The sequence below is a fragment of the Megalops cyprinoides genome, chromosome 6 (genome assembly GCF_013368585.1).
Source record: "Megalops cyprinoides isolate fMegCyp1 chromosome 6, fMegCyp1.pri, whole genome shotgun sequence".
Taxonomy (NCBI): domain Eukaryota; kingdom Metazoa; phylum Chordata; class Actinopteri; order Elopiformes; family Megalopidae; genus Megalops; species Megalops cyprinoides.
In genome coordinates, this window is record NC_050588.1 from 18,716,545 (window position 1) to 18,741,924 (window position 25,380).

The 25,380-nt window shown below is 42.3% G+C and overlaps 1 protein-coding gene across 1 annotated transcript in view; it reads left to right on the plus strand.

Annotated features, from left to right (window-relative positions):
• Positions 1-25,380, plus strand: part of LOC118779352 (nucleolar protein 4-like) — a 55,066-nt gene that overhangs the window by 24,272 nt on the left and 5,414 nt on the right. Inside the window, exons 5-6 of the mRNA XM_036531414.1 lie at positions 16,450-16,594; positions 24,618-24,949. Of these exons, the coding sequence (XP_036387307.1) occupies positions 16,450-16,594; positions 24,618-24,949 (477 nt within the window). The remainder of the gene's footprint in view (positions 1-16,449; positions 16,595-24,617; positions 24,950-25,380) is intronic.

Sequence of the window (25,380 nt, forward strand, 5' to 3'; positions counted from 1 at the left end):
TATTGTTAGGGCACCTGTGTTCTGCAGAATTCAGTAGTACAGAAGAATTACTGACATACTTCCTGTTGTCTGATGCACAGAGATAAATGTTGAAGAGAGAGAGACTAAGGGAAAGAGAAATGGAGGGATGGGGAGGAGAGTGTGAGAGGCAAGAGTGGGGTGTGAGCATGAGGAGGAAATTAGGAAGAAAAATCACAATAGTTGAATTTTGAAATCTCTATTTTCTCCAGATATGATTCTGAGAAGAAACATTTTGCAAATACTTTATGTCGTGAATAATAATTAGTTACACAATACCCCGAGAACAATGCCAAAGCATGATTTTCCTTTGTCTGAGAGTGAAATAAAGATAAATAATTTACGCATTGCGTCACGTGCAGATAAGCACACTGTGATCTTGTAGATATCTTCCGCAGGCCGTGGTAAACATCACTCTTACGCGTGCCATGCGGATTGAAAGCACAAAACCTCCGCGCTCAACACAAGGTGTGTGCGGTCCAAGGCTAACCATAAATGACCGTACCAGTGTCCCATAATGGGAAAACAACATCGATTCTCGTTAAAAAAAACTAACAGTGCAATAATTTAAACACAAGAAAATGGAAAAATGGTATGTGTGATTATTTTTTGATAAACGCTAGAAGTAGCGTCCGCTGAACTCACGGTTATTCTCAATTTCGCCCCTAGAGAGCAGTGTTTTCCAACACATGTCCTTCAGATACTTTGTCAAACGTACAAAGAAAGAATCTCACAGCCGGCTTGAACGTAGATTTGCAGGGACCTTACTGCCTTAACAAAACAGAAGTGTGTAATTATAGTTTAAATGCTTACTGTGTTGGTTGGTTGACAACCTTTTGATTGTTCCCGAAATTCGCCGATCTTTGCTTTACAACTAGTTACTTTGTTCATATGTCACAATACAGATTCATGACAATAACATGCTTTTGTTATGTTATCTTCATGACACCTTATGTTTTGCTGCAAACAGATCATTGTTGATTTATTTGTGTATCCATGGAATGCCTGTTATGGTACATTTATATATTGATATAGAGTTGAAAGTAGTAAAACAGTGCATTCATATAAGATATATATTTTTTCTTTCCTGAAATTCGCATAAAAGCAGAATGAACTCGTGTGAATGATGGGTGCCCGCAGGCGCTCATTCTCATACATTTTTGTATTTTATTGCCACAATTTATGAAAATGTGTACGCGCGTCATATTGGTGTTCCGAACTGACTCGTTGTAGACCATTTATCACATTTATTTGAAATGATCAAAAGTAGAATGCATTATGTCTTTGTTTCATTCAGTCATGTTTAAATGTATTACACGTTGGACCTGTGCTGTGAAGCACCATGGTTGGCAGTTTTATTACATTAAAGCCGGGTTTCAAGTTGGTATGACTGTTATTATTAATAGTCATATTATATTGTGACTTGGCAGTTCAACGGTACGCTACAGAAACAAGGACACGTGGACCTAAAGAGAAAAAAGGGTTGGAGAGAGGGCGGATCACTGCTAGTCAGGGCTGCCAAATTTTAAATGGATTTGGCTAATTTAGCTAGCTACTGTACTTCACTGTACTACCGTACTACACTACAATACGGTTTTGTGATGTGACGTCACGACACGGCCCCGCCTCCACCCTCGGGGCTGGTTGTCCACGCGAGTCTGCGAGGGTCCTATCTCCCGCACGGGAAGGATATTCTTTAAATATTAAAAAAAAAAAAAAAAGACAAAGAAAGCGAAGGCAAAGCGGAGGAAAAGACTGAACCGACGCTTGATGTCTCCTTAAAATAAAATAAGACTGTGTTCTGAAGGTAAGAATCTTGCGTTGTCATTGTGTTTCTTATCGTTTTTATTTATTTTGCTATCCCTGTATTTTCACTGTCTATTAAAATAATGCTGGACCTGTGATTGGCCACCCCTCCTTCTTCATTGGTTTCCATCCGACTTCTTCAAACCGGGGATTAAAAATGTTGCCGTGTTGTTGGACACGTTCGCAAAGGGGTTAAATACCAGCTAAACCGACATGCTCTGTTTTGTTGTCCTGTTTTTGGTTCATTTATCAGAAGAGAAACGGACCATTTTCGCTGGGGAAATAATGTTTTTAGCCAGCTATCCTAGCTGCATATTATAGGGGATAGAGCAGTTATGGTGGCCAGCTTGCTAGCCATGCCAATATTATAGACATGCGCCTATTCTAGGCAAAGTCACGCTGTCATTTTTCATTATAGCTGAACTAGTAACTTAGCAAAGTGTTCAGCAGGTAGCTGTCCTTTTGATATTTTCATCTTCGTGGAATTCTTCATTTTAGCAATCTTGCCTTTTAACTTTGGATATTAACGGTACAGCAGGTACAGCTAGGCGCACACAGGGTGATATTCATCCTTAGGCTAAACAGCTATATTGCGACTCATTCAGCTCTATTGGATAGATGCTGAACACAGCAGAGCTGTTCTACACATTGTCAGATAGCGTGTTGCCCCGGGGTACAGAGCAATTTATTGGGCGCGTGGATTTTCACAGATTATATTACGTAGAATATTTGCTAGAACTAATGTCATGAATGATGAAAACATCTGTATACATATGTAATTAACTATAGTGAGACATTATTCTAATTTTATCCTATGAATAATGTGTTAGTGAAAAAACAGGGCTCATAACCTAAAGGTTGTTGGTTTGATTCCCAGGTGTGGCTCTACTGCTGTCTACACCTGGGCAAGGTGTGTAACTCAAATTACCTCAATATAAAAGAAGATCATGTAGACTGTTTAAATCAGTCTAGATAAGTGTTCACTAAGAATCGATGAACATGACCACAGTGGTCAAATAATGTTCACCTACAGTATTGACTCTTTTTATATTCTAAACATCCTCACCATTTGACCATGGTCAAAACTATTAACAGTGCAGGTGAAGGTGTGCGCAGACATTAGGGTACATTGGTAGGTAGCCTGTAGACTAGCAGCAGATTAATTAATCAGTCTGTCTTGAAGTCTTATGTTGCTTGCTACCTTAACGCATATCTTCTGTTAACACAGTGTATGTGTGTTTATGTGAGCTTGTTTTGAAAACACAGTTACCTGTCAGAAGTAATTAGTTTCATCAGTTATTGTTCTGCTTATTTTCTAAAGAATTCTACAGCTGGTAGTGTAAGAAATGTTTACATCTTGTCAACTGAATAGCATAAATTACTTATTGAGTGTCCTGATTTGTGACTTTAATGCTATTTCACATGGACACCATAGAGTCTGGCATTAAAATGTTAGTTATAATTCTCATTTCATGCAGATACAACTTTTAACAGAAGAACTTACAGGTATTTTAACATTGTTTAGCAGGATAATTACAATAGGTTGTCTAGATTTACTAACAATGTGCCTACTCAATGGTATTTCAGGGAAAATACAGTATTACTTACCTGTATATAACTGATTTTATGTATGTGTGTGTTGTGTCTGTGAGTGTGCACGTGCAATCATTCATGTTGTGTGTGTATGTGTCACATATGTGTGTATGTTTTGAGTGAGAAATCAAGATTCTCAGATGGCCTTGTTAGTGCATATCCAGGGCAGTATGGCAGTGCTCTGAGACAATGAGAGAGAGAGAGAGAGAGAGAGAGAGAGAGAGAGCAGGAGGAACAATAATCTTGTTTCAGAGTTTTCATTTATTTGTTTATTGTCATTTTTAAAATTATGAATCCTGAGTAATTTGTTTTACCGGTTTATCACTGTATATTGTGTGTTTATTGCTTTGGCAACAGCAGTCATGCCAATAAAGTATGTTTCAATTTGAATTAGGGAGAGACATGGAGAGAAACAGAAACAAAAGAGACAGGCAGCGATGGACAGAGACAGGAACAGCATGAGACCAAAAGAAAGAGAGAGGGACGGGGAAGAATCCTCTTTGTCAGCAGAATTATTCTAAGTAGGCCAATTCAGTAGTAACCATACATGCTGCATTTTGTAGGAACATATCACAAACACAAAATACAACACAAATACACAAATTAGTACATGCTGGGCAGAATTGGGCCATTTACACAATGATGATACTTATCCAGAAAGGAGCACTGCAATTTTGAATGAGTCTCAAATCAAGTCCCCAGGACATATTGCAGTTAAAGACAGTGAAAAAGCAAAGATAGATCCTGACTAAGTATAGGTTCGGTGACCACAGACTGACCATAGAGAAAGGCAAATGCAGGAAATCATCGCTACCTGGACAAGACAGCAGTGCAGTCGTGGCAAGACAGGAGAGGTGGAAATAGACATGGAGTGAAAAATACCACAACACTAGAGACTTTTATTTCAAGAAATTCATGACAGTCCTCTCCCCCAGTTTTAATAAAACTAGAAGATGAGAAAATCAAGCAGCTTTTATGGTAATAAAAAGTCTCACAGGCCCCCAGTCATTGTCTGCAGATGAACCGATGCAGATGGTTTTGAACCGACGCTGTAGAGCTCAGCTTGTACTCAAGACAGCACCTTGCCAACTGAGCCACTTGTGTAGTACAGGACTGAGATGGAGTGGTGACTTTTGTAAAACTTCTGAGATAGCAAAGAACTCAGACATTCTTAAGGGCTTTTTGTATAGCTCCCTCCAGGTCCTTTCCATTAATTTCTTTTATTGAGTCCTATCTTTGGATGAAGGAGAGGTCGGAGGTCAGAGTGCATCATCCTCTGTCTCAGCACTGGAAGGGAACTGCAGTTTCTCCCTCTCTCTGTCCCCCTTCTCTCTTTCTGTCCCCTCAGCCTCTCTCATACCTCTCCCTCACCTACATTACATTGCGTTTTGTCAGCTAGCAGGTGCTGTTATCCAGGGTGACTTGCCGAGTAACAGCTCAAGGGTGTATCTAGTAAAAGTCTAAGGAAAAATGGCACATAGCACACAGCTGATGGCATCTGAACATGTGCCAGTCCACCATACAGTGTTCTGCTAGCTTGTGCTTGTATAAATATTGTAGATTCTCTCTTTCCCTTCTGTGTGTCTGATTTCTCTTTTTCTTGTCAAATTCTCCCCCTCCATTTAAAATCTTTAAATTAAAATCTTTCGATTTTCCTGCATTCTTTCTGCCTGCCTTGTGCGCCTCACTTTCTTCTCTCCCTGCTAACCCCCCCCCTCCCCCCCCTCAAATTCAGGCTCAAAATCAAGTCCATTTGTGCTTTACTGGCACAACTTTACTTGCCAAAGGAGGTTAGCACATTTGAGTTATATTTTACAGTAGCAACAATAACCGTGAAAGTAATGTATATACTGATATAGGTATTAGTGCCATAATAAATACATAAATTCATTCATTTAAAAGTAGCTTTCTCAGCAGAGACTCCTTTAACGTGCATCTGGTTGTAATGTAAAGAGGATTTTTTCTTGAAATGGCTGTGTCTAGGCTTTCAAAGCTGTCATTTTATTCCCTCTTTTTGAAAACTTGATGCTGCTGATGGCTACACAAGGCAACAAGTGGCATTTACTCACAGTAAAAGGACAACGATAAAAGAAGACAGCAGAAAGCGGGTATTCACTAATGCAGCTTGTTCTGTGCTTGAGAGCTACACTGTGAGTCACCTCAGGAACGGTGCGCTGCAGCAACTCAAGCGATGCAAAGTCTTAAAACTAACAATGCCTCGAAAAGTCACTCTCTCCTTTTGTTAGGAGTGGTAGCTATACAGTCAAGCAGAAATACAGGCTGAACTGTTAGGATTTCTCCTTTCACAGAGGCACGGTGAATGTACCTGTGCGGTCCTGCACAGAGCCACAGTATTGGGCAGGTATGATGGAGGCCTCCCATGTGATGTGTGTTTATTATTTATATATGGATAGAAATGAGGCCCCAAATATCTCAGATAAACACTGATAAAAATGATAGTAAAGCACGAACAGTGATATGTAAAGTGTTTTAAATTTCAGTTCACAACAGTCAAATCATTTAATAATAAATGACTCATATTATACAGATATATAATAATGTTCTATCATGGGGCTTCCCAAGTGGCTCAGTTGATGGGGTGCTCATGTGGAATGCAGGCTAAGCCAGTATGGCCCAGGTTAAAAGCGGGACATGTGCTGAAAATAACCAGGAGCCCACAGAGGAGGAACAAATTGGGTGGGTAGGTCAGCAAGGGCTCCCTTTTCTCACCAATCTCCTGGCACTCTGTGACCTATCTGGAGCTTGCAAGTTGCTTGGATGCTAAGACACAGATATGCTCCCCCCTAATGCAGGCATCATTCACAATAATGACCGGACCACTGTTAGTAGTTTGACATTGGTCTGCCTTTGTGCAATTTATCATAGCAAGATATCTGAGAATATTAATCTATATATACACAACACAGTTTGTTAATTCTCCTCCGTCAATGTTCAGCAGTTTGACAACACAAGTGTCCTCTTGTTCATTGCACTGTTTAAGTAAAGAACTTGTGATTTGCGGCAGTTTTCATTTTCAACGACACAATCATAGAAAAAAATAAAACACTCAGTGCTGTAAACTGCAGTCCCTCTCTATTCAAGTCAAATCTTGGTGTGTATGACTGCTGGCGGATTGTTTTTTTCCCTGTCGATAAAATTGCAGGACCAAGGTCACAGAGTGAAAGCTTTTGTGTGGCAAGACCAAGAGCTTAAGCAGAGTCAAATCCTCCCTCCATAGAGCTCCTTTTCAATGAATTCCTCAGTCTCGAAAGCTTGATTCCCGTTTATTTCTTAGCGGCTCTGCAGTATAAGGCACTCCACTATAGGCTGAAAAATGCACAGTTTTAGGTGCAGTGTATACTACTCATGTTTGGATTTGTTCATGATGCATACATGTGGATATGTATGCGGTGCATGTATTTGGATATGTGCGAGATGCATGTATTTGGATATGTACGAGATGCATGCATTTGGATATGTATGTGGTGCATGTGTTTGGATATGTATGAGATGCATGCATTTGGATATGTATGTGGTGCATGTGTTTGGATATGTATGAGATGCATGCATTTGGATGCGGTTTCTCTGCCTCGTATGGTGCTCGGCTTTTGCCCCAGCCTCTGGCTGAAGGCTTGTATGTGAAAGTGAGGCTTGAAGGAAATGGCAGTGCTCACTTACAGACTGTGCCCCATGCAGTTTAGGATGACCACAGTCGCACTGGGGATGGGGGAAGCCCAATGTTACAACAGCCGATCTTGACCTTGTATCGTTAGGAATGTTGCAGTCTTACTGTGGGAGGGTTTCCTGGTGAGAAGGGAAACTCAGTCCCCCCTGGGCTGTCAGCATTGTTTCATGCAATCCACATATTAGCACAGAACACACTGTGTGGTGATCGAACTACTGATCCATCCTTTATTTTTTGTTATTGGTGGGCCTTTATGTATAAATAGTCTCAGTGTAAAGTACAATTGGCCTGACATGCAGCTGGCAGGAGAGGCCAGAGACAGTTTGGCTCATACTTGTGCCAGCGTGTGACTCCTTGGTGCTTGAGGCAGTTGCCAAGTCTTATGTGCAGGAGTGGTGGTTCATGCTGAGATCTGCGGTACATGTCTTTTGGATAAAATTATATAGGTGGTCCCCGCTGTCATGACACGTTTTCACCCTCCAGGAAACCCCCATCATAAATGCAATCATTATGGCCTGCATTCTATGTTCCTGTAGATGTGGTGTTCTGAATGGAGGCTACGTTGCTGATCATGGGCTAGAAATAGAATCTTTCATTAAAAAGGCCAGACAAAAGTGGGAGTAAGTCAGATGTTCATGAGATAGTAATCCTGTATAAATATTAGTTTATTGGAACATATTTACTTTTGTAAAGTAATATGGTAGGTATGACTATTCAGTATGAATATGAATGAATATTCCTTATGACACGTGATGCATGATGTTTCTAGAATGAAAGGGTATGGAGAATGGCAAGTTCCCATTGGCGGTCCTCTGAGAGGGTGGTAGCTGACCCCTCACAATGAATAAAACAGATAAATCTCCTTTAGCTCCACCCTCACAGGTTTGCTTGATGAAAACACTACACTAAATTTAGAAAGACAACATAACATTCTCAAGTAAATCCTCGATGGTTGGACTTTTCAGAGTTGTGTGTTTGTATATTATTTTTTTTCCCATAAGGCCATAAACCATTGGGTTGTTGGCACAGATGAGTAGAGAAGATTCTGAGAAAAATTGAGTTTGTGTTTTGAAAATGCAAAGTGCAAAACAGCCAAAAGGAGCGAGCTGAGCTGTTTCCAAGTACTTTTGATAAGAGCAGCTTTTCACTGTTGAGAAACACTCGAGCACAACCCATTCAGACTGCATCAGAAAAAGACAAATCTCATGTCTGTCCTTGCTGTCATGTTTGTGGAAAGGTGAACGCTCTCTGAATGGGAACTGGCCATCATGTCCCACACCTTCCTGTTTCCTCAGCTGGAAAGTATTGCACTCTACCAGAGACTCAAATGATTAATATATAAGTAAGATGCACGCTCATTTCAGCTGCTAAGGGCATGACACAGTGTGAGCGCACTAATTTTGTAGCATGGAGTACCTGCATTAAAAAGTATTATCCAGCTGAAGTTTGAAGTACTCATTACAGCCCCTGAATACCTCTTTCATCCCTACTTTTGTGTCTGTGTTCAGATGTGCTGACTCAGTTGTATGTAGCCTTACTTCTTAGTCTTAACTGCCCCTGTCCCCTATCCCCTTCACTGGAGACCCTTTGGGAGGGTTAGAATGTTCACATTGGAACACCTTAAATTCTTACGAGTTGTCCAGCAACAATGGCATTCTGTGACAGAATTAGTCAAGAGGAGGGGTGCTCAGTAGGTTTACATGTTTGGTTGTCTTTCCCTGCAGGCATTTTTAGGAGAAAAAAAATTTCAGCTAATCAATCAATAACTGGCAATCACTGGCAAACACCTGGCTAACATCTATTGCTAGTATTGACTGTACTAAAGTATTGACTGCTATATTATGCACAGGTGTAAGAAGCTGGCTTGTTGACTATATAACATTTTTATAGGTAGTATCATCACATTTCTTCAAGTTAGCTAGCAACTTATTTTAATAAGGTATCAAACTATACTATACGTAATAGCGATACTATACGTCTTTGGCAGCTAAATGACTTGCCAGCTAGCTGTGTTGTATAACTTGCTAGATTGTTTTTTTTTTTTTCAAACAGATATATGATATATATCTCAGCAGGTAGCGGAAGTATGATTGTTTGACAAGCCTCAAGTAAATACTTGAGTTAGAGGTTCTGTGAAGGGGCTCAGCTCAGCTTTCCTCTCTTTTTTTAATTTGTGGAGGTGATGTAATTGTACTGTCATGAATAGATGTCCTTGTGAGTGGGATAATGGTGTGTTAAGCTGAGCCGTTATAGTGGGATTTTGGAGGTGCTGGAGTACACTTATGTGGTGCAGCACTTTCATACAGCTAGGCAGATCAGAAGCCAAATGACGTGAACTCAAGGTGAAGGGTGATGAAGAACAGCTGCTGTGTTAGTGCCTTCATTGTGAAGGTGGTCGCATACAGCATTCAGTCTGCTGCTCTGTGGGCAGCATAGTTGCTCAGGTACAAAGATATGGCAGCCTTACAGAAAGGAGGCAGCATTGTGGTTGAAAATGTGGTCAGCTGTGTTAGACGTTGCGGTCAAGTGAAATAGACTCTTAATAAATGTGTGCCTTCCCTCCAAGTGCCCTACCCCCCACCTTCAGGTCTGTCAAGTTATGTGGCAGAATGTATGAGTGGGAATTCTTTCTTTTTTTTTTTTTCTTGTAATGTCTCCCTGCTCAGTTTCCATGGTGATGGATAAACAGGCCTTTACTTACTGTTACCGGACGTGGTGATTTGAACAGAGCAAAAATGCTGTGCTGCTGGGGTGTGTTGGGGGGGGGGGGGGGGCATCAGAGGAGAGATGGGCTTCAGTATATAAAGGCAGAGAGATAAAAGGAAGAGCCCCCAACCCACATCACTCTCTACTTAGTGGTAAAGGCCTATATGATGTATGTATGTGTAGGGAGATATTCTCTCCCACAGGAAAGAATGCCAGTATTCCTTCATTGCTCCATATGACAAAAAACACTCTGCCCTTTACATCAAAGAAACAGCTGCTGCCAACCATAAGACAGGGTTAAAGCCTTTATTAAGTCTGCTAGTTCTTTATTAAGTGCCGTAATTCTATTTGTTATCTATCTGTGAGAGACACAAAATGATGCCAGCAATGACTGGCTTTAGGTCTTCTGGTGCTGACCCAAGTCTAACAGTCTGCTACACAGTCTGGCCTGTTTGATGGTTAGCCATGACAAGTCCCCTGCCCTGTCATGAGATGCGTGAACCTGCTGCCTCAACGGCTGGCAGAAATGCATCACATTTTGTAGAGCACTTTTCATACAGTTTTGTGTATCTCGCATTTTTGTGCATTATCTGTTTACATCCTCAGGTACTTGGCCAGGGGTAGTATTGTCACTAAGGTTAGCTTGGCAGTTGCCCCAGGTGGGCATAAGTCCTGCATACTTTGGAGTACAGTCCCAGGTCATGAACCACTACACCACACTGTCAGCCGATTCGTTCTGCATGCAGCCTACATACAGGGAAAGCAGATGCCTCCTCTCCTTTGATGTCCTTCGCAATATCTAAGCCTTTAGAGTAAAGCTGAAAGACACCCCTCAAAAGACTGTCAAAAAAACAGAAGGAAGACATATTTGTGTGTAATTGACAGGCTGAAAGAGATGAGTGTCTGCTCTTCTTTTTATGTGTTGTATTCATCTCTCCCTATCACTTATTCTCTCTCTCTCTCTCTATCAATCTGTCTGTCTTTTGCTTTCTTGGATCTCTTGGAGGATTGAATGTTCTAGGTGGGCCCTCATTTGTGTGAGCAGAGCACTCTTGCCCAAAGGGCTTAAACTGTAGTGATCAGATTAAGTCCTGAATCTGGCTGCCAGTGTTCAAAATCCTTTCCACCCTGACACACCTAGAGATCTGCTCCTTAGATGGTTTTAATGATTTGCCCCCAGGCACAGTTACGAGCCCTGTGAGATGTGGACATCACTGCTTTAAGGGTTTCAGCAGGCCTTTGAAACGCTTAACATGGTCATAAAATAGTAACGTTAAACTGCACAAAAGTGTAACAAGCACACATTTCACTGCAGGTTGATAAACCAGAAACAGGCTTTACAAACATCTCACACTATTTCTGGAATTGCTGTTCCTTTTCTGAAACTGTACACACATCATCCCTACCACTCCATCTGAATCATCTGTGACTGAGTGAGCATCTTGCTGTTTCAAGGCAGAGGAGAGCTCCCCTTTAGCTTTTAGATGGACGTCTGTGCGCCTTCCACAACTGTTTGAAGGCCCTAGAGCTCACACTGCGTGCCCTCACTGGCGGCCCACTCTAGGAGACATTGTGTCAAAAACAATACTGTCATTCCTTCAGCTCCTTTCTGCTGCGCTCCACAAAACGTCCCGTATTTATGACACGGAAGAGTGAACATGTAGGTTTTTTTACTGCACAGTGTTAAAAATAGCCACTGGTCTAAGTCAGTTATTATTTAAAGAGGCTTTTTTTCCTGGAATTTCAGCACCCTGGTCTGTAGAATGAAGAATTAGCTCCTTTCCCCCCACACCTGCGTGCAGAGAACATGGCGACCACAGGAGAACCTTGGATTTTATCTGGTGTTTGTTTTGATACACAAGACCTACCCCAAGTGTAGGACCCAAGGTTGATCAATAAATCTATAAAAAAACTCTTTCAACATACAAGAAGGGCAGGTTACTCACATGTAAAAATATTAAGTTTGTTCTCACATGTTTGCAAAAATGGGTCTCCCACTCAAGGTTTTGATATCCTTAACAAAAATGCTTTGCATTCCCAGATGAGCACTTCTCATTGGTTTAATTTTTTCATTGGTTTAAAGTACAGTCATGCACCGCTTAACGTCCACAATACGTTCTGTGAAATAGGATGTGATATGTGATTTGGACATTGTGTGAACATCATACTATATACTTAGCACACCTATATGGAGTAGGCTACTGTGGCTAAGATACTGTAAACATACAGTACCGTACTGTATTTCAACTAATGTATCTGGTAAAGTACACTGTAATATATGGGTAAAGTTGGTTAATACTGTACAATACTATACATCATACACATTAATACACTGTACCATTATACACCTGGCAGCGCATTTGCATTATTTCCATGAGACAAGATATATACGTGTTGTGTGCGGGAAGCGTTGCCTTCACTACATCCGGTTACATCCGCTACTTCCCGTTCTGCGATCAGGATTTTTAAACTTTGTTATAACCTTATGGTACTACGGACGTATATGCGAACGGATGTTGTCCGAATGGACGTTAAGTGGCGCATGACTGTACAACAAAGTTCCAATGTTAAGGCAAAAGTTGATGTGTTTTGTTTTTAGTTTGCATTAATTCACAAATCTGTGTTTCCTCTGGTTATAGAATGTGGCCAGTACGCACTGTTTGTTGTTGGAAAACAGGAACATTTCTGCTTGCTCGCAAGCATATGTGTTCAGAGCAAGTGGTCCAGAGATCCACTAGTCTTTATATCATCTTGATGGGATATCAGTAGACGCTATTGCATCCATATCACATAGCAATCAGTGGGACTGTGTTGTAGTGTTCGCTTAACTGAGGAAGAAACATAAATAATGAGAAATAGAGGAAGGAGGAGAAAGAGGAAGGTGACCCACTTCCTGATCCCACATCCACTGCCTACTGCGTACTCCCTGTCCCTCTGGCTCACCTCTGCCAATCACATGGGTATTGCAAATGAACGTTATGGTTCACACTGCAGGCGTTTGCGCTTCAGTTAAGCTTGTGTTGTTTCATGAATTCTGTGCTCTTTTTTGTTGTCCTTGTGACAATTAATTTGCTTCCATAGTGACCTCCTTATGCGCTGTCCAGTAGAGATCATGCCTGATCACTAAATACTCCAGCATTTGACTTATTTAACAAAGGGCCATTTGGTCTAATTAAAACAAAAGGTTCACAATAATGAAGGCTTCAGTTATAATGGAAAACGCACAGGACATGCTCATGATGGGGCTCATGATGGGGCTCATGATAAACACTGCCATGTATGTGTAACAGCGCCAGTGTTGGAGACTGAGGTAGCAACAGGAAATGTCCTACAGGAAATGAGCAGGAAGTGAGCCGTCTTCAAGGTCAGTGCTGGGAACTTTTGGGCATGGTAGACTTAACAGGTGGTTGCTAGAAAGTGTGTGCCATATGTGTTTGTGTTTGTGAGGGTCTCTGGTTCAAGGGTCCCCCTGGGGGTGCAGGCGGTATGTCACAGTGGCTTTGTCTGCCCTGGTGGCTGCCCGCTAGAGAGTTTCTACATTTCCATGCCATCAGACTACAAAATCTGATGCCCATCAGCATCTGACATGAAGCAGAACATTTAGCAGGAGACACTTGACCTGCACATCACGGGCCAATGAGGCTCTCTATAAGCTGCCACAGGTGGTCAACATTCATCTGAGATGAACTGCATTTTGCTGTGAGCTTTATTTCAGAGACTGGGGAAAAAACAGTGTTTTGTTTGATGTTGGAAGAAAACGTTAAGAGTCACATGGTCTCATTTCACATGTGAAACAGACAATCAGGGAGCATGCTGTGGTCTATATATGGATCCGAGTGTGATAGAGAGGAAAATAAACAGGAGACATTTCAATGGCCTTGCGCCTGTGTAATTCTATGTGTTATTACTGTATAATTACATGTGTATGCTTACAAAGTTCATACATGTTAAAATTGTGTAAACACTAAGTAGGCACACTTATGTAATTACATTTAACATTACAAGTACTGTGTAAGAAGGTATACGTATTTAATGCTAACTTGTATATTATATACTGTTGATACCAAGGTATATATATGGGTATATACGTTATATATTATGTATATACTGACTATATATACTGACTATATATACTAAATAAGTGTTACACTTAATTGTTCCACTTACACAGTAAATTACAGTTACTGATGTAAGTCAGTTCATTTTAAAAGGCCACTGTAATGCAGAGTAGAAAATGAATACTGTATGTAATGGCAAGTGAAAAAAGCCGCGCAGCTGGTAAATAATGTTGTGCTAAAGGGGCAAAGTATGTCAGGACAGAGTTTCTGTTAGTGCCTAGTGTTTTTCTCTATATGAGCCTTTCCTTGCATCCCAGCAGTTCTGTCTCTGACTTGTCTCCCAGACTCCTGCCTCTGTGAGTCGGTCCTGAGCTGTTTGGCTTTAACCCCGCTGGCTGGTCTAGCTGCCCTAGCTGCTGCTTAGCCCCTCCAAACAGTGGTTGATTTAAGGACAGGATGTTTCACTTATCCTGGAATCCATGCTGTACTTGGAAATGTCTATCTCCTGTGCGGGCAGAACAGAGCAGGATTCCCCCTGTCAGTCTTAGCAGTGGAGCTGTGAGTGTAATGACCATGCTTTGGTGTGGGGCTGGGCGGGCAGGGGCTGACGTGGGATAGGGAGAGGTAGTGAGGGTGCTCTGGAGGGGATGGCTGGGGTTTCTGGGAGGGCTTTGTGGGACAGGGGTGGCTGTTGAGGTTGGCAGGTGTTGGGGTGGGGCTTTGGAGGTTCGGGAGGGCTTTGGGGAAAACAGGATGGGGGCTCAGGCAGGGGTGGGGAAGGGGGTGGTCAGACAGAAGTGTCTGAACTCCAAGCGATGCCACGAATCACAACCATGTCAACCAGCTGTTTGAACGATCATTTTAAAAAGCTAAAGATGTATCGTGCTGAGGTGTCTAGAAAAAGAGCCGTAAGCAGAATGCAGAGCTGGGTTTTAATAGGTCAGACTTTCAGGTATTGTGGTTTGAGTGTGCTGGCAGGAGCCTCTGTAGTCTCTTCAGATGGCAGTATGATGTCATGGTTAGTGAGGTGGGGTTAATACTGTCTCCTTGAGAAAGGTGCTCATCCAGAATCACTCCGGTAAACACCCAACTGTATCATGCATTCCTTACAGTTGCTCTCCCGGTGTTGAGAGAGATGGCAGATGGTGATGGACTGTATGCTGTGGAAGGGTTGAAAATGCAGGGAGATTTTCTTTCATGACGTCCATTCTGTGGCTCTTCCTGCCATTGTGAGTGCTGAAAACAGCCAGACCTTGCGCGAATGGCATTCCTCTGCAAACCGCAGTGTACACACTGTTCTCCCGCTCCTTATCCAGCAGGAAGGCCAACCATTTTGTGCCTCATTTTGCGTGGCCTCCGCCTTCGGACTGTGACGCAGATGCATACAGGAAGTCCACAAGGGTGTTCAAGATCACAGCACAACTCTGTGGTCTCCATGTCCACTTACACCTGATTGCCCTTCAGCACACTTACAAAGGAGGGTCTTTTTTTCAGTTAAGGTTCGCTTCATTTCAGACTTGGAAAATTATATGGACCCTGAATTAATTTGCAAATGAGTTCATCTGTTTTAGTATTCTTGCTGCTGTGTGCCAGAGTTCTGTTGTGCCCGACTCACTGGCTCTTTTCCTGTGGTGGAAGTTCTCTGAGGAACATATGGGTATGATGGAGAAAACAGATATTCTGTTTGCTGGTCTTTTGCTTTTCCGGAGTGTTGTTTGGTATTACTGTGGTAGAAACAGAACATAGCGAAGCAGGGGGTTTTTGAGTGGCACCTGGAGAACATGAAGTGTTTAAAGGCAAGGCGAGTGCATCCCTTCATGTGATGTTACATCTATGGTTTGGTGTGCTTTTTACCTGAAAGAATTTAGCTTTCACGTTGCATGAAGAAGCTTTGGTGGAATGAAATTCCTCCCTAGTTATTGTTTGCTTTAATTCACATTTTGGTGTTTTACATATACAGTAGCTCTAAGTGAACTGAACTGAACCTCTGTTGAAATCAAGTAGTCAGCCAAATTGGCTGTTAAAATGCTAAAAAGTAGCCTAACGTGAACTTGCAAGGATAGAAGCTAAGAGCTTCATTACCTCCAAACTTCCAATTATCCTGAATCTTTCTCTGATTGTATTGTGTGATTAGCAAGAGTGTCAATTTTCATAAAGATCACCCATCTGCTGTTGATTCACTTTAATTTGATTGCATAGCTATATATATATTGGTAGCTATAAATACCTTTCTGCACTTCACATATAATGATTTTAATTGTCACACACAGGCTGGGTTATGTTAGACAATTATGCTTATAAAAAAGGCTGCAAATTAGTCTTAATGTTATGCCAATCTTTTTGTCATAATCTAAATTTTAATGTGAAATTCACTATTGTAACAAAGGATATGGTACATGGTGTCAAGAAAAGTAACATGCTGATCTTATTTTCTCGCTCCTCTGTCCTACACAATCTCTCTTTCACTTGCTCTCCATCTATTCCTCACTCTCCTTGCCTTTTCTTCCCCTTTGTCTTTCCCCTCCTCCACATCTCTCTTTCTTGCTTTGTCTCTCTCTCTGTCTCTCTGTCTCTTTTTCTCAGGATGGAAGTTCAGTGAGCAGTGAAGAGCTTGATATGAGTGACCCCACATGGATATCCGTTGATCGTGTTCCTGTGTCTGACCTGAGCCCCCCCAGCCAAGGAGAGAGAATGCACAGCCCACAGAGTGCCCACCGGGGGGGAGACGGTAAGAACCGGTTTGGGGCGGGTGGTGGTGGGGGTGGTTTGTGGTATGAATGCTGAATATCTCCACTTCCCGCTGCCAAACAAAACAGCACTGTTATCTTTGTTTCTTTCTTTACTCATGCTGCTACCTACCACTGTAGCCCAATGGCACACGTAGCCAAAAATACTCTCTGTATTGGATGGATTGGCTCAATAGCACCCATAGCCTTAAACACGCTCGTGTTAATGCTCAGAGGCACACAGCCCAGGAGGTTGGCAGTGATAGGAAGTAGGCCAGGGAAAATGGCAGCCTGACTGAGATGCTGATCCTTGCAGACATGAGTGACAGTGGCCAGCTGGAAAGCAGGATGAGAGTGACTCCACTGGATTATTAAACAGGCGCAGTGGCGAGCTTTGACTCCACAGAGCATGCGAATGGATCTCCACCAAGTTCAACTGCTCGCACTAGTGCTGTAATAGGACGAATTACTGTTATGGGCTCTGTGGTAGGCCAGATCACTGTTACTGATGCTGTGATTGGACAGATCACTGTTACTGACTCTGATAGAATAGATTGTTGTTACTGATTCTGTGATAGGATAGATCTGACTTACTGATGCTGTAATTGGATCCATTGGGGTTACTGACTCTGTGATAGGATGGATCACTTTTATTGTATGTGAAATCAGACATGGGAAAAATGCCAGAAGGGGCTCATTTCCCTGACATGATTGGCTTTAAGACTACATTCAACAGAGTATCAGTCAACTAAATCTGTGAAATCCATTTTTCTTCTATTTTTCCTTTATTTTATCAGAAAGTTCTATTGAGATTAATCATCTATCAAAGGGAAGCAGAAGCAAAGACATACATTTCAGAATCAGCCTAGAAATAGAACACCTTAAATGGCAAGTACTGTATGTGTAACTTTTAATGAGCCACCACCCGTAGATTTTGATGGTTGATTTTAGAATGCCTGTCACCCTCACAGCTGACAGAAGTGACAATGAGAGAACATCACTTATCTAATGCTAATACTAATGCCCGTCTGATGGGCAGCACATCCCAGACATTTGCTGGTCTGTCCTAATTGGTGAACCTGTTTTTCATGATTAGCAATGGACGACATTTAAGTAAGGACCACCCATTTGCAGCCGATTCCCTCTTTAGTTCATTGTGTCTAATGCATTGCTGTTGTGCACTTCACATTAGTCATAATTTAAATTTTTATTAGAGATTGTATCACATTAAGTAATTCTGATTATTACAGAGAGTACATTTCTGTCTTTAGCTTAGAATCAGTCATGCTTTTTGTTCCCTTTAAAATGAGTTCATGCGAACAATGTAAAGGCGGAGCTACTGTATGACTGTACTGTACTATTCCTGTACTCACTGATGCAGTCAAGTCAAAATGAGTCAGGAGCTAACGAATGACCCTTAATTAAACAGGCATGTTAATCATTCACAATTATAATAAAATAGGTTTGGATTATTTATCAAATAAAAGTTAAGATAAAATGTCCTAAGACGTGCTATGTCCACAGACTGGTCAATGGAGGACATGGCCTTGAGTGACCGCTAATACAGGAGCTATAAAAAGTCCTTCTTCACTGCCTCTGTCCCCGCTGTTCTGTCTCATGGCCAGAGTATTTAGGCTTTCTTAGAATTCTGTTTAAGCACTGTAGCCGCAGGAACAAGAGATGGGCTTTCACCCTCTTAGCTGAGCACTAAGTTTGTGTGTGTGTTACAGTGGGGGAAGTGTGCGTGTGTTCCGACGGCTGAAAGCAAGTTGGTTTGGAGGAAGTTGTCGAGCCAGGACTCAGGTTTGGTCATTATACTAAAACTAAAAACCTGTGACTAAAAATATTGAAGAACCTTTTTTATGATGATGACATGACAACAACTAGGTGAAACACCATTAAAATGATGATTATAACTAAAAGTCTTTTAGTTTTCTCTAACAATGAGACAGAAATTTCAGTAATGGAATAATAGACATTGAATTCACCATGAAGCTTTTGCATGGCTTGCAACAAGTAATCTCGATGCATTCTTGCTATTGGTAGAATGCTGAACACCTCTGTTGCCTGGGTTGCTCGCTCCTCCACCCACTTCCACCCATCAACTCAGAAGCTGTCCTCTCCTCTTGCTCAGATGCCCAAACATGCACACTTTTTTTTGGTATTAGCCAGCAATAATAAAAATAAAATAAAGATGTCTTTCTTCGCCTCCATTATAGTGGGCTTTAAGACATCTGGCAGCACTTCACATATAATGCTATAGGGAACAAAATTTAATGTATTATAACCACAGGAGGAGAGAAAGCTCTCAGCTGTAAACTAGCAGGGAAGGACACAACTAACCTGAAGAGGCATATGAAGGTGCATCACCCCACAGTGTATGATGCTGTAAATTTTCTACATATCGTGCCAAGTTTGCTACTTGACATTGCTGGTAGCTAATGTGTTATATGACTAACTAGATCAGGTCATAATGGGAGGGTAAGGGGATGACATGCCGAGCCAAACTGCCTTGGCTAACATTAGGTAGCACAATTTAGTGCTGTTCTTCCCAACTTAGCTAGTGTAGTTATGCTGACTGAAAGTCATGCCGTCTGAAAAAGCTATACTTGCTACTCAGACACTGTTTTTCAGTCTAGCTTGTTGTAGTTTAGCATATTCATTTTGGAAGCCAATTCATCAGTTGGGTTACCTTTAGAGGCTATGTGCAATTCAGTATATTATAGTAACATACTAATCTTCCAAAAAATCTAAACTCAACATTATCTTGTCATGAAGGCAAAATAGTATTAGCTAGTGAGTAATTACCTTCAAGGGATAATTTAAGTTACACTGATTGGAAATGAATTGTATATATAAGCCTTTAACTTTTTCTAATTTGGAATATTAATTTATCTGTCCTCTCTGATTTAACTCTGCATTTAGTAATACATGTAACAGTTGACCCAATAATTCCATATATTAGATCTATTCAAGTACTACCACACCTGATTCAACCTGTCAATTAATTAGCAAGATTCTGTGACCCCTAATAGGATCTGACAGTAGCAATTTTGTCTGTTTTGTTGGTTTGGAAATTAAAGATATATGAATACATACAGTCTGAGAATATCTGTTCATGCTTAATGAAAGGTTAGGGTTTTTAATGAGTTAGTAAGAAAACAAAATAAAAAAGACTGAAATGTGACTAAAATGTGACTAAAATAAGACAGAATTTTGTCTAGAATTTTTGTCAACTAACACTATACTAAAACTAAGAAGGGTGAAATGACAAAAAATACTACCAAGAATAATAGGTATTATAGTAAAAAGACTAAGGCTAGAACTAAATCTAAAAAAAAAAAAAAAAAAAAGCCGCTGAAGTTAACTGCACTATAGAGCTGGAAAAAGCTGGCTTAGTATACCCAATTTGTACTGTAGACCTGAAACGAGCCTGCCTCAGGCTAAGTCTATGTATAATCAGTGATGGAAGCAATAGGTATGTAGTCTTTTGGATGAATTGTCATCTTTGGACTGCAGGTGAAATTATATGAATCTTCTCAATCTGAACAGACTACAGGGTCTGTGACACTGAGGCAAAGTACTCATTCCACTGTACTGTAGTTGACTTTCCTTTTGAGGAAATTAATTGGCCTCACCTGCTAACTCCTGCTATCATGTGGTGAGGGGTGGAAGGGAGAAACAAAGTTCACATTCACTCAGAAGAAACAGCAGGGTGGGTCACACATTCATTGGATACATTCATTCATCCAGCAAGTGATGTCAGAGCTGTTGTTGCTTGGATTTACACTTCGCTCACACAAAGAAACATAAAAAGATATTGAAATTTCTTATGAGGAAAAACAGAATCATTTGTTTGATACTTAGGAGGGATTTGGGAATAATCCCTTGTGCTCTCACACAAAGAGAATGTCCCTCTGTAGCCCCACCCCCTCTAATCTATTAGGATACGAAACCCATCAGTCTTGATCTGAAAAGCCGATTCTTTGTGTGGGCTTCAGATAAATAATGACCTGCTGCTGATGCCTGTATACACCCTCTGTGTGTGTCCCTTTCCACATACACAATCAATGTCCCCTTTTATATACACTATCCATATCCCCTTCTATATACACTATCCATATCTACTTTTATTTACACTTTCCATCTCCCCTTCTATATAAACTATCCATGTCCCCCTCCGTATACAGTGTCTACGTCCCCTTATTTATTGACCGTCTTTGCCTTCTTAAACATCTACAATGACCCCATCCTTGTATATCCTACACGCTCTGATTGGAATCTGTAATATTCTTCTGCACACACACATTTGAGTCTGTGTGTGTTATATGTATATATTTTTCAGATGACTTTTTGATGTGAATGAATGCCAGTTGTCTGTTGGGACTTCATGCATGTACAGTAGTTTGAAATGTGAGAGAGGAAATGCACAACTGTACAACTCAACCTTAACTTGAATTTACCTGCAGATGAGAGCTTGTGTTGTGACTGCATGGATATGGCTGTGGGCTGTACCCATTGGCAACGGGATAGTACAGGGATGCCATAGGTGATGGATGGAAAAAGCAGAAGAGCTCCTCGGATGTAGCTGATGCAGTAGATTGTGGTTAATGTGGTAATGTAAATGCAGTTTAAGACTGTTTGCCAATCATGAATTTCTGAGCGGACATTGTTACTCCAAATGAACAGAAAGAAGTGAAAGTGCAGTTATGGCAAATGGCCAGCACACTGCCATCTGTTTGTTTGTTTGTCTGTTAATTTGCTTGTTGTAAATGATAAATACATTTTAAAAACATACAGCCTGGAGACTCAAAGGGGCACACATCTCTGCCAAGCCACGGTGAGTCAGTGAGATTTGCTGTCTGCTTTGTACTGTGTGACCCAGCTCTCTTAAAAAAACTAAACTTGAGTCTTCATTACAATGTTTCCCATAAAAAAGGTTTTGTTTTCCAGATCTCTATAACATCCCTGGGAACCTTTGGGAGTAGGCAGCAGAGTGGTATGGTGGTATGGAGCAGGGATGATAACCCTTTGATTGCTCCTTCTGGTTGGTGGTTCGTGTTAAGCATAGCTGTTGTACCCTTGAGTAAGGCATTTCACCTTTATTGCCTCAGTAAATATTCAGCTATGTAAATGGATTATGTGTAAGCTGTGTAAGTCGTTCTGGGTGAGAGTGTCTGCTTAGCAAATATGTAAAATAAATAATAGTGATTGCTAGTTCTTCATGCTGTGGGAGAAACATGATCTCTGGAACACTGATCTTGACATTAGGTGGAAGTCTTACCTTGAAACAGGACATTTCTCTTAATCTGATTTTGCTTGGTTAACAATTGATAGATAAATTAGAATAAAAAGTGATTAATTACTCAGGTGAATGACCTTACCAGACATTAGTTTATGTCCTCTTCTTCATTGTATCTTATGGTAGTGTTCTTTCTGTTGGCATTACAGATTTGCATGGCATTTGCCCATATCCCCTGACTATTTGACCATCTGGATAGGTTTTCTCTTTGTGTTCCAAGGTACCAACCAGAGCATGTTGATAACATAAAGATTAGTGCACATGAAAATGCACAGGTTTTCTGAACTGAATTTGTTTCACCTTATCCTCAGCACAATGCTGTGCATTGCACCAATGTAGGACAATTTATCTTTCTGACATCATGTGATATGACAATAAAGTGCTTTACCTGCCAATGGGTAAGAATTTTTCATGTGCTTGGTAAGAATTTTTCATGCTTGGTAATCAAGCTGAACAAGTGAAAACAGGTGACATGCATTTTAAGGGTGCATTCAAGTGGGCAAGTGAGTGAAAACAGGATAGAGTCTTATTCAGTGGTCTGGTTCTGAGCTCTCTTCTTCAGCGCTCCTTGATTTCGTGGTGATTTAATGGTCTCTATATGCTTAACATGCTTATCCATTAACACTGGTATGAAGGCACAGGCTACACTCTTTCTGTTCCCGAGCAACCAGGCATCATCCTGCTTTAGATTCTGCTGTGCGTATGTGAGTGTGAGTATGTGTGCATGTGCATGTGTCCATGCGTGTACATGGGGATGTGCGTGCACGGGTGTGTGTGTGTGTGTGTGTGTGTGTGTGTGTGCGTACATGTGTGAGGCATTTGCCTGCCCCTTATCCCTCCTCGCCTTCCCACTCACCCCTCTCCTCCCCTTCCCCCACCCTCCCCTCTCTCTCTCCCCTCATCCCCATTCCTTCCTCTTGCGCCTGTGTTGAGTCATCAAGCCCCTGGCAGGTCAGATTGCCCCATCTGTGCAGGAGGAGGGTTTGGCCTGGATATCCATGCTAATTCAGATGAAGAGGACCTCAGTGAGGCTGCACGTGTGCAGATGAATTGCTAAGAGTGCAGGGGCACTGGGTGAAAGGCTGGGGGCATGGGCGCTGTCCCACAATCCTCCACTAACAGCGCTGATCACCACTTAGCGCAGAGTGGCCGTAGCATCGCATTATGAGCTGTGTGGCTTCCCTGCTTTGGCATCTGTGGTATCTGGCAAGCTAAGACGCGTAATACGGCTTAGCGTGTTGTTATGATAACGCTCGCTGGCTGGGGTTTCTGGCATTCTGTGCACTGTTGCGTACGCGTGCTGCTGTGATGTACACCAAACCGGCAGGAGAACCAGCAAGATGCATGGATGCCATGCTGATGGAGAAGTGTGGGAATGTTGTTACAACTGGCATTGGTGGCACGCCTTGGCAAGGAAGCGGGCAGTGCAGTAGACTGCCCACACACGATCCCTCCAAACCAGGCTGGATTCCTTTTCATCCAAGAACTTAAGCCCTTGATCAAATTAATTACCACCTTAATAGAATCATTTGAACTCATTTTCTCTCTTCCTCTCCTTCACTCCACCCCCCACTCTGGCATTGTCTGGGGTTCTACATACAGTCTCTAGAGAACAGCAGTGATTGGTTGATCAGGAAGGGGGCTGAGGACTGGTTCACTGGGGGGACACTGAAGCTGTAGGGGAGGTGCTTGTTGCCGTGGGGTTGCCAGGCTTTTGGGAGCAGCCCGTGCCACTGCTTAGTGGGATAATCCATTGTAATCCCCCAGAGGGGGGGTAGCCCTGGGGGGACATGTGGGAAGTGGGAGTGAAGGAATTAGCATCTGTTAGCGCGTTAGGTCAGGCCAGCCCCGCCGAGGGGGGAAAAAAACACTTCAAGCTGTCAGAGTGTGTGGAAACCACTAATGACAAACCACAGAGTCAGTCCATTAAACAGCCCTCTCCCAGGCCTCATGTTTCCTTTCTCTCTTTCCCCATCATCTCTTACTCATACTTACCTGTGTCAGTGGGCTGCAGGTGTGTGTGGAAACAGTGCTCATAGTAGCGAGGCTTGATGAACCTTAAAATGAGTGGTACTTTTGATTTGTTGAAACCAGCCATGGTGAGCAATTGTGGGGTTCACAAGGCCTCTGTTCTGAAGCTCGTACTGTGAGACTTGTCTGTGAGAGGAAATGGGACGTGGTCCCTTTAAGAGCGGTAACAGGGAGCCTGATCCCACCAGATATGTGTTCCCCTTGAGGGGTGTTCGTGTGGAGCTGGCAGAAATTAGGACTGGCCCATACTGCCATACTCTGTGCACATGAACGTTTTTTATACTCAGATGAAGACACTCCTGCCTGTTCTGTGTTTAATTCACCTTCCTGGCATCTCTCTCTGTCTCTCTTCTTTGCCCCCCCCCCCTCTCTCTTGCTTCCTCCCTTTTCTCTCTTTCAGCTGTTGACCTTACTTTCTTGCTCAGTACCACTCACAATATCACCGCCCCACATGCAGGAACCCCGTGCAGGGGTGAACACACACACACACACACACACTCTCTCTCTCTATCTCTCTCTCTCTCTTTCATATCTGTCTCGCTTTCTTTCTCAGACACACATGCAAGCATTCAGAGACACCGTGAAAGTCATGAAGTCAACTGTGATTGTGTAAGTGAAGTAATCCATGAGTCTTGTAGCTTTGCACAGGTAATGATAGAGTTAAACAATGTTTGATACTCTCCCCTTGTCAGATGACTCCTCCTCGGAGAACAGCACTGCAAACGGTGTGCCGGCCCTCACCCCCCCGGCGCTAAGCGCAGTGGTCCCGCTGGATGGCGGCGGCACCGTCCCGTATGGCGAGGTGAACGGGGCGGAGGCGGTGGCGCCGCTGGACTTCAGCACCACCTCCTCGTCCTCGTCCTCCGAGGATCAGCAGCCGGTGAACCTGAGCGATCGGCTGGCCCCTGGCGCGCCACTGGGCTCCTTCCAGCCTGACCCCTCAGACGGCGCCCGCAGGAACTATCCCATAAAGCACCCCCTCCCCAGCGAGCTGCGTCTCGACTCCCGGGACTATGGCAACAAGGTAGGGACAAATCACGCCACACACACGCGCACGCTGTGTACATGTTTGTGTACACATACACATACAGTCTTACACACACAATACCATCAAATCAATATAGCCTTCTGTGTTTTCAATATATTACGCCATTGCTTTGATGGCCACACATCACAGAATGTGAAGGCTGAAGAGTGATGGCTATTTCATTTGAGCTGTCAAAAGAGCATAAATATACTGTATAGGTGGAAAAAGAAAGAAAGGAAAAACACCACAAAACAAGCAAACTCTGACAGTGTCTGAGAGTGACGGAGGGATATTGTGAGGTAAGAGAGAAAGGGGGGGAACGACAGAAAAGCTCAGTGAATGAGGTGTAGATGCTGAAGATGGTGTTCACAGCCCTGTGGCCTTGGGTGTTCCTTTCAACAGCGGCACATTACTGCCTCCTGGAAACA